The sequence below is a fragment of the Primulina eburnea genome, chromosome 9 (genome assembly GCF_022965805.1).
Source record: "Primulina eburnea isolate SZY01 chromosome 9, ASM2296580v1, whole genome shotgun sequence".
In the NCBI taxonomy this organism is placed as follows: domain Eukaryota; kingdom Viridiplantae; phylum Streptophyta; class Magnoliopsida; order Lamiales; family Gesneriaceae; genus Primulina; species Primulina eburnea.
In genome coordinates this window covers 32,812,097-32,826,438 of record NC_133109.1, presented here as the reverse complement: position 1 = coordinate 32,826,438, position 14,342 = coordinate 32,812,097, and the positions used below count along the sequence as shown (strand labels likewise).

The window sequence follows — 14,342 nt, the reverse complement described above, 5'->3', positions numbered from 1 at the left end:
GAATATCATCATTACAATATATACATAAATTCATTCTCGTGCAGGTGGATTTTAAAATTTACAATTAATGGTTACATAACAATTGCAAGTGAATCTTAGCATGCAAGTCGTTCATATACATTAAAGTTAAATATAATTTATATTAATTATCAATCCGTGGTTTATCGTGTATTGTAAGAAGTTATAGGTTTGACATGCTAAAGTTCATAAAAAAATAATTATTCGTTGAATTGAGATTTTGACTTAACTAGACTCCAAAAATTATCTCAAGAGAAGAGGATCATACAACTCTATATATATAATATACATATACATATATCCTAATTCTTGTTTCGTTCTTTTGGTATGCCCGCATGGACTTAGCTCAGTTGGTCAGCAGTAGTAAATCCTCTCACAATCTTGTCGGGCCGGAGGTGAGGGGCGCCTAAGGTGAGCGATTTCACTTTTGGAGCAATCAAGGGTCAGGTATTCTCTTATAAATATCAAGTTTGAGAGTTCAGTTAATTCATTCATTATATTGTTTTTCAGCAGCACCATTGGATGTTCTCCACTTATATCCCAGTCTTTGACTTGAGCGTTGGAGGGACTACGTCAGGATACCCTCATGGCCCCCTTCTAACGGTCTTATTCATGATTTCAGGCTCGGGACAATTTTGACACCTGCGTCTGGACTAGTGACACATGCTGGAATCGTACCCTAAATTTCCCGTAATTATCACAAAATATACAAATTTATGACTTTCAAATTGTGTTTGAATTGATGAAATCTACGAAAAATTTGATCAATAATTAAAACTTCGATTCTCTCAATCAACACATTCTAATAAACACGAGTTTTCTGGCTCTCTGTGATAAAATTGACTAATTAAAATCATATGTAAAACTGGCTTACAATTTGAGGACATTGTGATCAGGTTCGTCGACCGTAAATTTAGGTTGGGTGAGATTTGGAACGAATAGTCGTTTTCATTTTCAGATACGACTGCAGGATTCGAGCTTCACTTTACACCATGTTTGTTGTTTGTGACAGCAAGATTATATACATTTTTTTATTATTATTATTTTTTTTTTGCATAAAATTTAAAAAGTGCTGAAATAAGACAGTTTATACGTGTGTATACATACTACACATATGTGGTCAAATTAATTTTTAATTTTACGTTGTTCTTGAAAAATGATTGTAGGGAAATGAATTTATTATAATATCACAATAATTTGATTGCATGTCATTTCACTATTTGTCTTATTGCATGTTCTCATTGAAAATCGGGCACAATCATTTTATTTTGTCTAATGGGTTTCCAACCATTGAATAATATTATTATTAAAAGATAAAAGGAGATATGGTTTCTCTAATAATATAATAATATTATTAAAATGTTAAACTTAAAAGTTGTATCCAAATTCTTTACTTTAATTTAATTAAATTGAAAGCTTCGACCAACAGCCAACTACATATGACATTCTATGTTAATATCCACGAATTTCTAGTTAGGTATATGATATTCAAGTGTTCAAATTAAAGTAAATGCGAAGGGTTTTTAAATATGCAAGACTTGCATAATTCTTTTATCTAGAAATTAACAAAGAAAATAAGAAGGGTATTCTGGCACGAGCTTCTCTGGTGAGACGGTCTCACAAATCTTTATCTGCGAAACGGGTCAACTCTACTTATATTCACAATAAAAATAATATTTTTATCATAAAAAGTAATATTTTTTATGAATAACCGAAATAAGATATCTGTCTAATAAAATACGATCCGTGATATTGTCTCACACAAATTTTTTTTTTTTTTTGCCAAAATTCCAACTTCGTTAAGAATCCATCGAAATTATTTAATCTCTAATATATATATAAATGGGATTTTAATTATTTGACACGAACAAAACGCACGACCGGTCATGTTTGGAGGACCTTATCTTAACCACCAGCTCGAAATCGACTTCCCCATAACTCAACTTATGTGACAACTCTCGTCTCTCTGCATGCATGAATTTAAGATGTGGAGCCTCAGCCTTGAAATTAGCGTAGTACCCTTGTTCGACCGGGATGAAACGAAAATAAAAAATGAGTCCTTTATTACGATAAATAATCCTAATGTCCAATTACAAAATAATAAATACAATAAATAATACATAAATACATCAAAAACAAGTCAACAATATTTGAAATAATTACATAAATATTAATTGTCTAGCTGTTTTAGAAGAAAAATATAAATCAAATAATCCAGTTGTCGAATCATCTCTTTGTTATTCAACAACAAAACTAGCTCATTCAGTCTATATTGTGACATAAGTGATCGAGTATATGTCTTTATTAACTCCAACTTCAATAAGTTTCTTTATGCTCATGCAATTATTACTGGTATGATTAACAAAATCTTCTAAACAGTATAATTATTTGTGAATAAATTATTCAGTTTGTCAAACATTATAATATATTAAAAAAAATTTGAAGCTCTAGCTATACGATATTTTACAAACTAGTTAAAGACTAACTCTTTAGTTTCTTGAAATCCGACAAAATTTATATCGAATTTATACGGCACCGATCAGTCTGATCACAAGGATGATAAATGATCATTCATTGAATGGAAAATTATTTGATTTTAGAAATAAAATATAATAACGAATCACTGAACGTCCATGCATAAAAATATATGCTTATTCAAATATTATTACATCGACAGAACCAAACGCAGAGTCGTCTTCAGAAATTTGGAGGCCCTAGGCTATTTTTTTAGGTGAATATTTTATATAATTTTTTTTAAAATTAAATATACAAATATCACATAAAAACTGATGATTAAATGCACATAATTAATCAATAGTATCTAATATGCTACATAAAGAGGCCCTAACAAAAAGAGAGGCCCTAGACGGCTGCCTAGGGCGCCTACCCCTAGAACCGGCTCTGACCAAACGGTAACTGTTTGTGCTATTCATACACCTTCAGAAGCATAAATGTAACTTGAACTAGTGATCGATCACATACATACATGGCAAACTTGGTACTTTGAATTGGCCTAATATTGATTCTATGATTTAATTAGTCACGTTTCAATTTTTGTGTAACGTACACATTTGTTTGTTTTGCAATTTCAATAATTTTTCCGACGGAGACCTGAAATGACATCAAACAACTTAGCAAGATATATCCAATTATATCAGGTTAGTAATTATTAGAGTCATGTTAGCAATATCTAACATTATATTCTTACTCCGAAAAAAATCGAAAAAAAAATATAATATTAAAAAAAGTGGCTACATTTTTTTTAAAAAAAAAATACCTCAAGTGACTAATTAGGAAATCAAAATCAAGCTAATTTATAGGATCGATTATGTAATTTTCACTTACAACAATAATTTTTCAAACAAGAAAAATTGGATATCGAACTCAATATTTCGTCTCAAACTTAAGATCTTAATGTCATGCACTGGCGGAGCCAGCTCAGGCCCAGTGTGGGCTTGTGCCTACACTGGGCCAATTTTTTTTTTTATATGTTTATGTATATATATATATATATATACTATATATATATATATATATATATATTTATGTCTAAATTTTTAATTTGTGTAAGTTATTATTATCTGTTTAGCTGTCTATACTGATCCAATTTTTTTTTAATCTTTTGTAAACCAAATTTTAGACTCCATTTTTTACATGTTATTAGTATCCAAGTATATACTCTATAGCCTCCTTAATGTGTTTTCTCTTCTCGAGACATGAACGTCATATACTTTGATTAACAATCATTCAAAGGGTACCGGTGTATAGCAAAGCCTCTATGACACATTTTTAGAGGATAAATTGTAAAATAATATTTGCCTAAACTGAAGATCTTAATGTCATGGGTAGTGTATAAAGCCATCTTGCCTTTGTTTTTAAAAACAACTAAACTCATCAATTTATTTATTTATTTAAAAAACACAACAATTTCGACCACAAAAGACACGAACAAACTTAAAAAACCAAGAATCTTATTGTCTTCATCCTAAACTTTCAATTTTTTTATATTTTTTTAGACTCTTAACTTCTCAAATTGGCAAAAACTTTTGTTTTCTCCATGAAATATTGGTCAACTAAACTCTTTTAGACCTACACCAGAATGAATCTGTACAAATTCAAGTCATAATTGGATTGTTCTTCAGTCAGTCAACATGAAATAAAATTATATATATTTCAGGTTCATCTGCTATTATTAAATATATAAAACTAGATATTATTATAAAATCGAGAAGTTTGATCTGTGTTAATATATCACGAGCAAATCTTTTGATATATCAACATTAATTATTCACAATAATTTGTGTGAGGTGGATATTTTATTTAGATCACGCATGAAAATGTATTATTTTTTAGAGTAGGTCTCATGTGAGATCGTCTCACGGATCCTAATATGTGATACGGATCAACCCTACCCATATTCACAATAAAAAGTAATACTCTTAGCATAAAAAATAGTATTTTTTCATAGATAACCCAAATTAGAGATCCGTCTCACAAATACGACCCGTGAGACCGTCTCACATAAGTTTTTGCATATTTTTTTATACCAAAAATATTATTTATTATTTTAAATATAGAGAGTGTAAAACCAACAAATATTCTCCGTCTCTTTTGAATTTGCAAAGTTGAACAAAAATCAACGATGAATTTATATGACTGATGAGGTATCTAGTGATCTAAGCAAAAAATTTCGTTGTAAATATTCTAATTAAAATATACATATAACATAAATTAGAATATTTTAACTAGTAGCTCTGTGAATATTTTTTTAAGATTTTAAAATATAACACCGAATCGTAAAACCGTGAAGCAATATTATTTTAAAAAATAATATTTAACAAGATAAAATACTTTTAGAATGTCGTGAAATTTTAAAATTAAACTAATTATTAGGTTATAACCGGATTTGTAAATTATAAGATGTTCTGTTCCATTGTCTACAAGCTTGATTATATAGATATAGAGTGAATTTAATGTGAGACCGTCGCACGGATCATAATCTGTGAGACGGGTCAATCCTACCCATATTTACAATAAAAAATAATACTTTTAGCATAAACAATAATATTTTTTCATGGGTGACCCAAATAAGAGATCTGTCTCATAAATACGACTCGTGAGATCGTCTCATACAATTTTTATATGTGAAACCGTAGTTTTTATGATTTCTAAATATATTATAATAAACTCTATTTTTCGAAATTATAAAACTGTTTGGGAAAAGGGAATCCAAATTCCAAAGTACGAATTATCATCGTCAAAAACAACGCGGAGGAGGAAAATTTTAGAATGTGATGGTAAGTGGATTATTAATGTTCGTTTGGTCAAATTAATGCCAATTCCGAATGATAGATGTAGCCAGCAACTTGCATTAATTCTATTTTCAACTCTGTGTGAGTTTTTTTCCCTTTAATGAAATTGATTGATAATACTTTTATTGATCACTTTTTCTAAAGTTTCCACCAGAGTCGTGTTGTGTGTTTTTGAAAAATAATAACTTATCACATAAAATATTTTATTTTTTGCTTTAAATTTGGCATTCATATATCAAATTTCTAGTGGTTATTTTTTTTTACAGGCTGAAATCTTATAATTTATTAAGAAGAAGATAGGTCCGCAAATATAAATTTAATCAACTACAAAGAAAAAGATCCACGCTCTCAAACAAAATGAGAGGAGGATGAAAAAGTAAAAACAACAACCGAATGAGCCAACCAGTTAGCCGATCTCCTAACATGAAAAAGATGAGGGTTCTCGAGTGCCTCCATAAGTATATACGCCTATCTTAGTACAAAAACGCAAGATTATTAAAACTAAGTACCATTTTGTAGATGAGATATGGAGAGTAAATTTGTTTGCATGACCTTGTAATTGTACTCCATCTAGGGATGTAAACGATCCAAACCAAACCAAACAGTATCAGGTTTGAGTTTGGTTTGTTTAAAACTGTTTGAGGCTCGAGCTCGATTCGAGCTTCTATTATCAGGCTCGAGCTTGGTTTGTATTGAAATTACTGAGCTCGTTAAAAGCTCGAGCTCGGCTCGTTAAAAGCTCGTTTAGCATGTTAATCAAGCCAGGCTCGAGCTCGGCTCGTTAAAAGCTCGTTTAGCATGTTAATCAAGCCAGGCTCGAGCTTGATTCATTAATAGCACGTTAACATGTTTAACAAGCCTGGACTTGAGCTCGTCTCGTTTTCGAGCTCGATAAGCATATAATGGAGCTCGAGTTTGAGTTTGAATTGAGCTTGTTAAAAATTAAATATATCTATAAACTAATTTTAAATTAGACATAAAAATGTAAATTCATTCATAAATAATCAAAACGACACAAATAAGAGCAAAAAAAAAACATAAATAAGTATATTATTGAACATTCCAAAATCATGTTTGCGAGCCACCTAAACGAGCCGAGCTCGAGCTCGAGCTCGAGTACAAGCCACCTAAACGAGCCGAGCTCGAGCTCGCGAGCCTATTATCACACATGTTTGCGAGCTCACGAGCCGAATATCCTTAGGCTTGAGCTTGGTTTGATTAAATTTTCGAGCTCAAAATCGAGCTTGGGCTTGGTTTGATATGATTAACAAACAAACTCAAACGAGGTTTTTATCGAGCCGAGTTTCGAATAACTCACAAACCGTTTGGTTCATTTACATCCCTAAGTCTCCATCTCATGTCCATAGAGTATTCAGTTTAGTTCGAGTTCGGTTAAAAATTTGAATCAAATTATATTTAACTGATTTTACAAAATATCAAACCAAATCATATTTAATCAGTTTTACAAAATTTCAAACCAAATCAAACAATGAATTTCGGTTTGTTTGGTTTGATCTGGTTTTGATTATTAATTTTAAGTTTTATAGTGAATTATTACATGAGATATTGTATCATAGAATTTGAGTGAACATTTTATTTGATTGTTGACTATAATGTATATAATTAAAATATCACAAATTAAAATTCTATGAAAGCTACAAAATTTTGCAACTTATAAAAAGCTAAAATTCCAGGGTTGTGATTAATGCTTATTTGATTTAAGAGTAGGCCTCTTGTGAGACGGTTTCACGAATTTTTATCCGTCAGACATGTCAACCATATCGATATTCACAATAAAAAGTAATACTATTAGCATAAAAAAAGTAATATTTTTTTTTCATGGATAACCCAAACAAGAGACATGTCTCACAAAATACGACCGTGAGACTGTCTCACACAAGTTTTTCTCTTGATTTAAAATATGCAATAAATAGTTGAGTAGGTCTCTTGTGAGACGGTCTCACGAATTTTTATCTGTGAGACGAGTTAACTCTATCGATATTCACAATAAAAAGAAATACTCTTAGCATAAAAAGTAATATCTTTCGTTGATTACCCAAATAAAATATCTATATCACAAAATACAATCTGCGAGAATCGTCTCACACAAGTTTTTGCCTAAATAATTTCTCAATATAACGGAACTATTTACAAATCTCACTAATAAAATAGAAAACATAAAAAAAAATTGTATATATCCTAGAAAATTCACAATAAATTACACAAAAATTTATTAATGTAATTGGTTTGATTTAAAACCAATATAAATTGCGAGTGACTGAAAACCGATCCGACATACCCATTTTGTTTTACGAAGTTTAGTTCATTTTTATTCCATTTATGTATACCTCTACGTGTCCGCAATACAATTAAATGCTATTAATACATTTGTTTACACCGGATATATTTGTAAGATCCAAAGACGAAAATTTGTCCTCGTCAAAAAAAAAACACGAAATTTGTACCTATCACTATAAGAAAAACACTCTAGAGGGTAGCATCAACAAATTAGATGTAAAAATTGTATATCCATCATTTTACATACCATTTATGATAATTAATTAAAATTAAATTTTAACCAGGAACGATTGATTTTATGAGACGACGACCTGGAATCCTTTCTAACAACTTATATGTGTCTAATCCAATACACTTTAATTTGGCCCATTGGGTCTCTATTGGATCAACTTCAATTGTCCAGTTATTATTTGTCAGTAGTTTATCTGTAAATTGCTCAATTTTTTTTACATTGTGTTTCCATAAGTATTCTGAATCTTCATTCTAACATATTTCTATTTAACCTTTACTTGGATCTGCTTTTTACTGTGGTTTTCAAATTCTGGTGTTTTTTTTTTTTTTTGTGGAAGGATTTTCAAATTCTGAGAGTGGTCATGCCTAAAAATTATATAATTTCCCACGAACGAATTTTACCTCATATGGTCTTTCAAATGATACAGTTCATAAGAATAAATATCTCTTGTCAAATTTTGCTTTCTAGTCCAAAACAGCCAACTGTTTTGCATATACATATATATATATATATATATATATGTATGTATAAAGTTGTTTCATCACTGGGAGATAGATCCTGTCTAAGTGCCTTTTCTCAATCACACAGTTAATTTAATTAAAGTGGCTTTATATTTAGATTTAAAAAAGGTGGCCACAACAAGTGCCCCCTTGATTAATGAAATTTAGGTCAAATGATCATGGTTACCTTTTTTAAACAATAACCATGATTTTGTAAGATAAATATTTTATTTATTTACTAAATAAAAAAATTTTATTTTAATATCAAAATTATTAATGTTTATTGTAAAAATACACAAAGTAGATCAATCTCACAAAAAATCTGTGAGTCCGAAAAAAACTACCCTTGAAAACAAGGGATTCGTTCACAAATTTTATGAAATAAAAACTAAAATTATGGGACGAAGTTAATATAAAATTATTTATTATTATTATTTTTAGAATCTGCTGACTCATGCCAAAATACATATTATATATTCACATAAAATAAATAAATGGTTTCTTAAGAAAAAATACGAAATTAAAAAAGAAAAAAAGGAACTCATAATTAACAAACACATGCATTCTCCTCTCATTACACACACAGACAGACGTACATAAATCAACCAAATTCATTCCATTTTTGCTTCCACAATTGAATTGCTGCTACAAGCTTAATCAGTTGGTGGGGTTGCTCCTGAAAGATCCCAAAGCCTTAATGGCGGCGGCTCTCAGGATATATTGGTGGTACGCTGCCGCAGCCAACGCTCCCACGAATGGCCCAACCCAGAAAATCCACTGCACGCCAAAATATATTTAGTGTAAAATCTTGCATGCTTGCCAACTGTTTGTAAACTAAAGAAAATTAAATTATGAGGATAAATTTACTTGGTCATCCCATATTTTCTGCCGGTTGTAAATCACGGCGGCTCCTAAGCTTCTGGCTGGGTTGATGCCGGTCCCGGTGATGGGGATGGTGGCCAAGTGGACCATGAAAACTGCGAAACCAATTGGAAGTGGAGCCAAAACCTACACATGCAGAGAGAAGAAATCACTAGAGAATCTTCATGAAACTTCAAAAACTCATGAACCTTGAGTTTGCTCTTGTTCTTACAGGGACGTGAGAGTCACGGGCACTCCTCTTGGGGTCGGTGGCGGAGAAAACGGTGTAAACAAGCACGAAGGTTCCGATTATCTCGGCGCCTAGACCGGTGCCCTTGTTGTATCCTGGCTGCACAAAGTTAGCGCCACCCCCCAGCCTATTGTAGAAGCTTTTCATGAAAGCTTTCACTAAGCCGACGCCACAGATGGCGCCCAAGCACTGTGCTAACATGTAACCCAAAGCTCTGATCAAAGACACCTTTCTCGCCAGAAACAACCCAAATGTCACAGCTGGGTTAATGTGGCCACCTGAAACGAAAAATAAAATTGACATATGTAGAATGAATCGACATGGAAATCGCATCATAAAAACAAATATTTCAAGGGGTCTGACTAGAAGAATTGCTCGGTAAAGAACTGAAAGAGAGAGAGCAGATATCTCAAGGGCTTCGACGTCAGGATCTACTAATGTTACCTGAAATCCCAGCGGTGCAGTAAACGAGGATAAAGATCATGCCGCCAAAGGCCCACGCAATACCAAGGATCCCAACGCCGTCGCATTGGTCGGCGGCGCTAAGCTTGTTGTGTCCAATCACGGTGGCGACTGTAACATACAGGAAGAGCAGGGTGGCGATGAACTCCGCGATGATTGCTCTGTAAAAGGACCACAGCTTGAGCTCCGCCAAATCAAGAAGCGGCGCCGGCGGAGGGTCCACATAGTCCTTCCCCGGGTGGTGGACATGCCCCTCTTCACTCACTTCCTTTGTCATCCTCCTACCTCGCTCTCTCTCTTGGGTAAAAATTTCTTCCCTTTTCCCGCTCAAGAATACAGAGTTTCACAGGAAATGGAACAGAGTAAAAACTTTTTCTGAGAAGTGGGTGGAGAGCGGAGAATTTATGGATAAAGTGAGGGCATTTTGGGAATAAAACAATTTATGTGGGGCCCACTCTACAGAGAGACCATGTGATGGGATTGGGTAATAACCTTGTGTTTTGCGTGGTGCGCTGTGGGCTTCAGTTTGTGGGGGCCGATTTAATCCAACGGTTACATTTCTTTTCAACGGTTACGGATCTTAATCTGTGAACGATAGTCAATCATACTGATATTCACAATAAAAGATAATACTCTTAGTATAAAAAATAATATTTTTCATGTATGACCCAAAAAATATATCTGTCTCACAAATTCGACCCGTGAGAACTTCTCACACCAATTTTGTACCTACTTAACATACGTCTTATCAACCAAATTCCATGTCTATCGATTAATCTTACGCAAATAACAAATACTGGTGTAGAGATAATATAAAAACCAAATATGTTAAATTTTCTATAATAGTATAAATAATGTTGATAATATTAATATTAATAATAATAAAATGTTGTGGGAAAACAGGGCATTAAGCATTTATGTCATACCTCAGCTGAATGTGTTTCGAACCGACAATTGAACTCCCATGTATGTTTTTTTTCTTATTTATTATTTGATACATTTTATATTTATTTATATTACATAATACAGAGAAGAGTCTTTGATTTAGTATTAAATTATTAATTCCGTAAATTAAATATTTTTAATTTATTTTGGAACAGAGATCAAAGGGGTTTGTATAATAAATACGATGAAAAGGACAAAGATTGTTGAGTCCCATGTGCATGCAAGATATGAAGCATGTGTGTGCACGTGGGAATATCAAAAATCGACATGTTGAAACAATAGCATGAAATTAGTTTTATTGCACAGATATGGATATGGACATGGTTGTCATATGCACGCGACTTTATTCGAATTCCTAAGAGTAATTATTGTTTTTAAGAGTTGACAGCCAAATCATTTTTGGACATATCATTTATTTCTCGAGTGTTGCGAGAATTATTTTGTGGGATTTGTATGATTTAATTAATTATGGATGAATATAAAAGATTAAATAAAATGATCTAATTAATTATAAGTTTTCAAGATATTAAATGATTTGATATGATCCACCTTATATGTAAAAACTCAACTAATTAAGTGTTATATGATGAACCTAAGATTGATCATGTTAAATATACGGTTATGGTCGGTATAAAAATTCTAGATTTTCATCTTCACTCGTCTAAGAAAAGAATAATATGGTCGGTTATTTTTTGTCTTGAAAGATCCATAACTTAAACATTACATAAATTAATAGATTATCATTGTAGAACGGTCTACTTTTATGTTGCTTTGATTGTGTTCGGATTCAAATTGAAAATCGTAGAAAAGAATTTTAGATCTCGCGTAAATATATGCAATTTAGTATTATACATATTTCAAACCATTTAAGTTACTGAGATTGAAGGAAAAAAGAACGAGTTTGGAGGGTAGTAGGATCTTGGAGAGAGTAGAGAACCCCATGAATGGGACAAGAACTGAGCCCATCTGACACTAGTCACGGACTGATGGCCCATAATACAGTCTGGACACCCAGCCCACACGTGTCAGCTAAATCCAGATTCAGGCCTTTGCAGAAGCTGCTGAGGCTTGAAGTGTCAACACAAGGCCATAGCAAAATTGAAGCTCGGATCCAAACTTCTGAATTTTTCACAATTACATAATAGATTCATAGATTTTCGAGCTTAAAACGAGAAATGTAAATCGAGCTGATTTATGGGCTGATTCTTGAAAAGTTTAAAATGCTAAATTTCTAAAATATATTAATAAATTAATATATCTTTATTTTTAAAAATCACACGCCATCTTATAAGAGATTTTATGCCTAAATTTTTTTTACAAGCAGCATCGAAGCAATTGTTCCACTAATTTATTATTGATTTCAACATGAACCTTGAGTAAGCTTATGAAAAGAAGATTAAATTACTCTTTTAACACTTTACAAGTCAAAGTCAGCACATCTCACAACTCTAGCCCAATACATTCATCGCTTTCATTTTAAACACAGACCCAAAGCGAGAGAAGGTGGAAGGGGGAATAAAACACGAGGCAGCTAGTTTTAGTAAGAAAAAATATGGGAGCATAATCACGCAGCCAAAAATATTTCAAGACGATCAAATTCCATTCCATGCACATAAATATCACATAAATTCAGAAGTAACATTCAACATACGTGATAAAGGGAATTGCAATAACAATTCAACCGTCCATAGACCCAACATATGTAACACGCCCCGACAATTAAAAGGATGCACCATGTACCGAAACACCATAAGACTACCCTACTTAAATAATTATTGACATCATTCAAATGCCCATGCATTCTCCCTTCGAACCTCCTCTTCTTCTTCTGGGGTGAAGTCATTTTTTATGTTAAATGTCTTACGAATTTCCTCTGGCGTCTTTCCTTTGATCATGTCGGCAACAGTTTGACAAGTTAGGTCAAGCAGGCTCTTAATGTTCAAGTAGTTTGCAGCCTGAAAAGAATTAGGCTTAGAGTAACATAACGCCAAGAATAATAGATTGTAGCAACTCTACCATAAACTCATAAGAGCGGTCTTATGAGAGATATCTGGAATATCATTCTGAACGGGTAAAACGTAATAGACCAAATCCAAATGCCTACCATCCAATACAAGGGAATAGCACATTGACAGTGGCACCAATAAGCATGAAAGATGCATTGATTGTTTGATCAGAATTCACAAAGAGCAAGAAGCCAACAATATCACAAGAATCAATTGTTGCTAGCCGCATTTTACCAAATTCCTGAAGGACTTGAGAACTAATGCACTAGAAATATCTTAATCAGTAAGCCTAAACAAAATTTTAAATTGATAAGAGTATCACAGTAGAAGGATGACAGAAAATCAGAAGAAAGTCATCACACATCACTATAAAACTGATAGACAATCTCAATTCCAACTATCAAGACCAAATCCAGAGATCATTATGTAAAAACTCACGGTGTCACATAGATCATATGGATTATGTGGATAGCAGCTGTGTGCCATAAACGAAAAGTTTAGTCTAAAACCATAAAACTCAAAGCAGTAAAGCATCATATACCTCACATTATGCAGAATTACAATTTAGAAATCATAGTTATGAAAACTCTCAACAAGCCCACGCACAACCTCTGGATCCAAACACATGCCAAGAGACATACCTTTACGCCCATTAAAGGCCCATTATGTATTATGAACGTTACACTTGAAGATTGTGCATTTTAATTACACTTCAAAAAAATACTGGTCTATTTTCCCAAATATCCCTTTCAGTTCGAGGAGACACAAGTGCAGATTCGTGCCATGATCCAGGAGCCCAGGACACACATTTGTGCCATAGACCTAGGCTCCATGACACATGTATGCAGCGCCTAAATACCCGTTGCAGTTTGCACTATTAATAACTGTGCACGCAAAATCACCTAACAAAACTTCGTACAAACACCGACAGCATCAAACTTAAAACAAACAGCAGAATCAAGGGGAAAACCAGCCAATCTGACCGAAAAATAGAGGAATTACCAAGATAAGATCAAACAGCGTGCCCTGATCAACCTTCACAAACTCAGTATCAAACGCCTTCAGTTCATCGTCAACGACTTTGTCGGAGGAGCACATCCCACCGTCGGCATCGGATTTAGATGCGGCTTCCACGTGTTTCTTGCAATACTCGATCACTTTGGCCAAGATCCTGGATGTAACGTTGGGTAAAGGTATAGTCGTATCAGCGCAGTTATCCTCGATCATATGCTTAATGGTTTGCGATTCCAGCGCCACCAACTCCTCAACTTCGAACGTCTCCCCGTCGGAACTCTTCAGCACGATAATCTTCTGAGAAGCGTCAGCGGAAGACATCGTTTTTGCAAGCGGAGAAATCTGGATAACCCCAAACCCTAAGAGAGAGAAATAACAAAGAGAATCGATCGAAAGAGCTTGTACGCACGTGGGTAGTGTAAGGTGTGTGTGTGTGTATATATA

At 33.1% G+C, this 14,342-nt stretch overlaps 2 protein-coding genes across 2 annotated transcripts; both read right to left on the bottom strand.

Moving 5' to 3' along the window:
• Positions 1-8,767: 8,767 nt before the first annotated feature.
• On the bottom strand, positions 8,768-10,304 carry LOC140841814 (aquaporin PIP2-7). Its single transcript, XM_073209504.1, has 4 exons — positions 9,916-10,304; positions 9,454-9,749; positions 9,228-9,368; positions 8,768-9,137 (listed from the first exon to the last, which is right to left on the bottom strand). The coding sequence occupies exons 1-4, from the start codon at positions 10,208-10,210 to the stop codon at positions 9,018-9,020; spliced, it is 852 nt and encodes a 283-aa protein (XP_073065605.1). The 5' UTR covers positions 10,211-10,304; the 3' UTR covers positions 8,768-9,017.
• A 2,153-nt stretch (positions 10,305-12,457) lies between these two features.
• Positions 12,458-14,315, bottom strand: LOC140841813 (SKP1-like protein 1A). The gene is made up of 2 exons (XM_073209503.1): positions 13,887-14,315; positions 12,458-12,833 (listed from the first exon to the last, which is right to left on the bottom strand). The coding sequence occupies exons 1-2, from the start codon at positions 14,217-14,219 to the stop codon at positions 12,660-12,662; spliced, it is 507 nt and encodes a 168-aa protein (XP_073065604.1). The 5' UTR covers positions 14,220-14,315; the 3' UTR covers positions 12,458-12,659.
• Between the last annotated feature and the right edge of the window lie 27 nt (positions 14,316-14,342).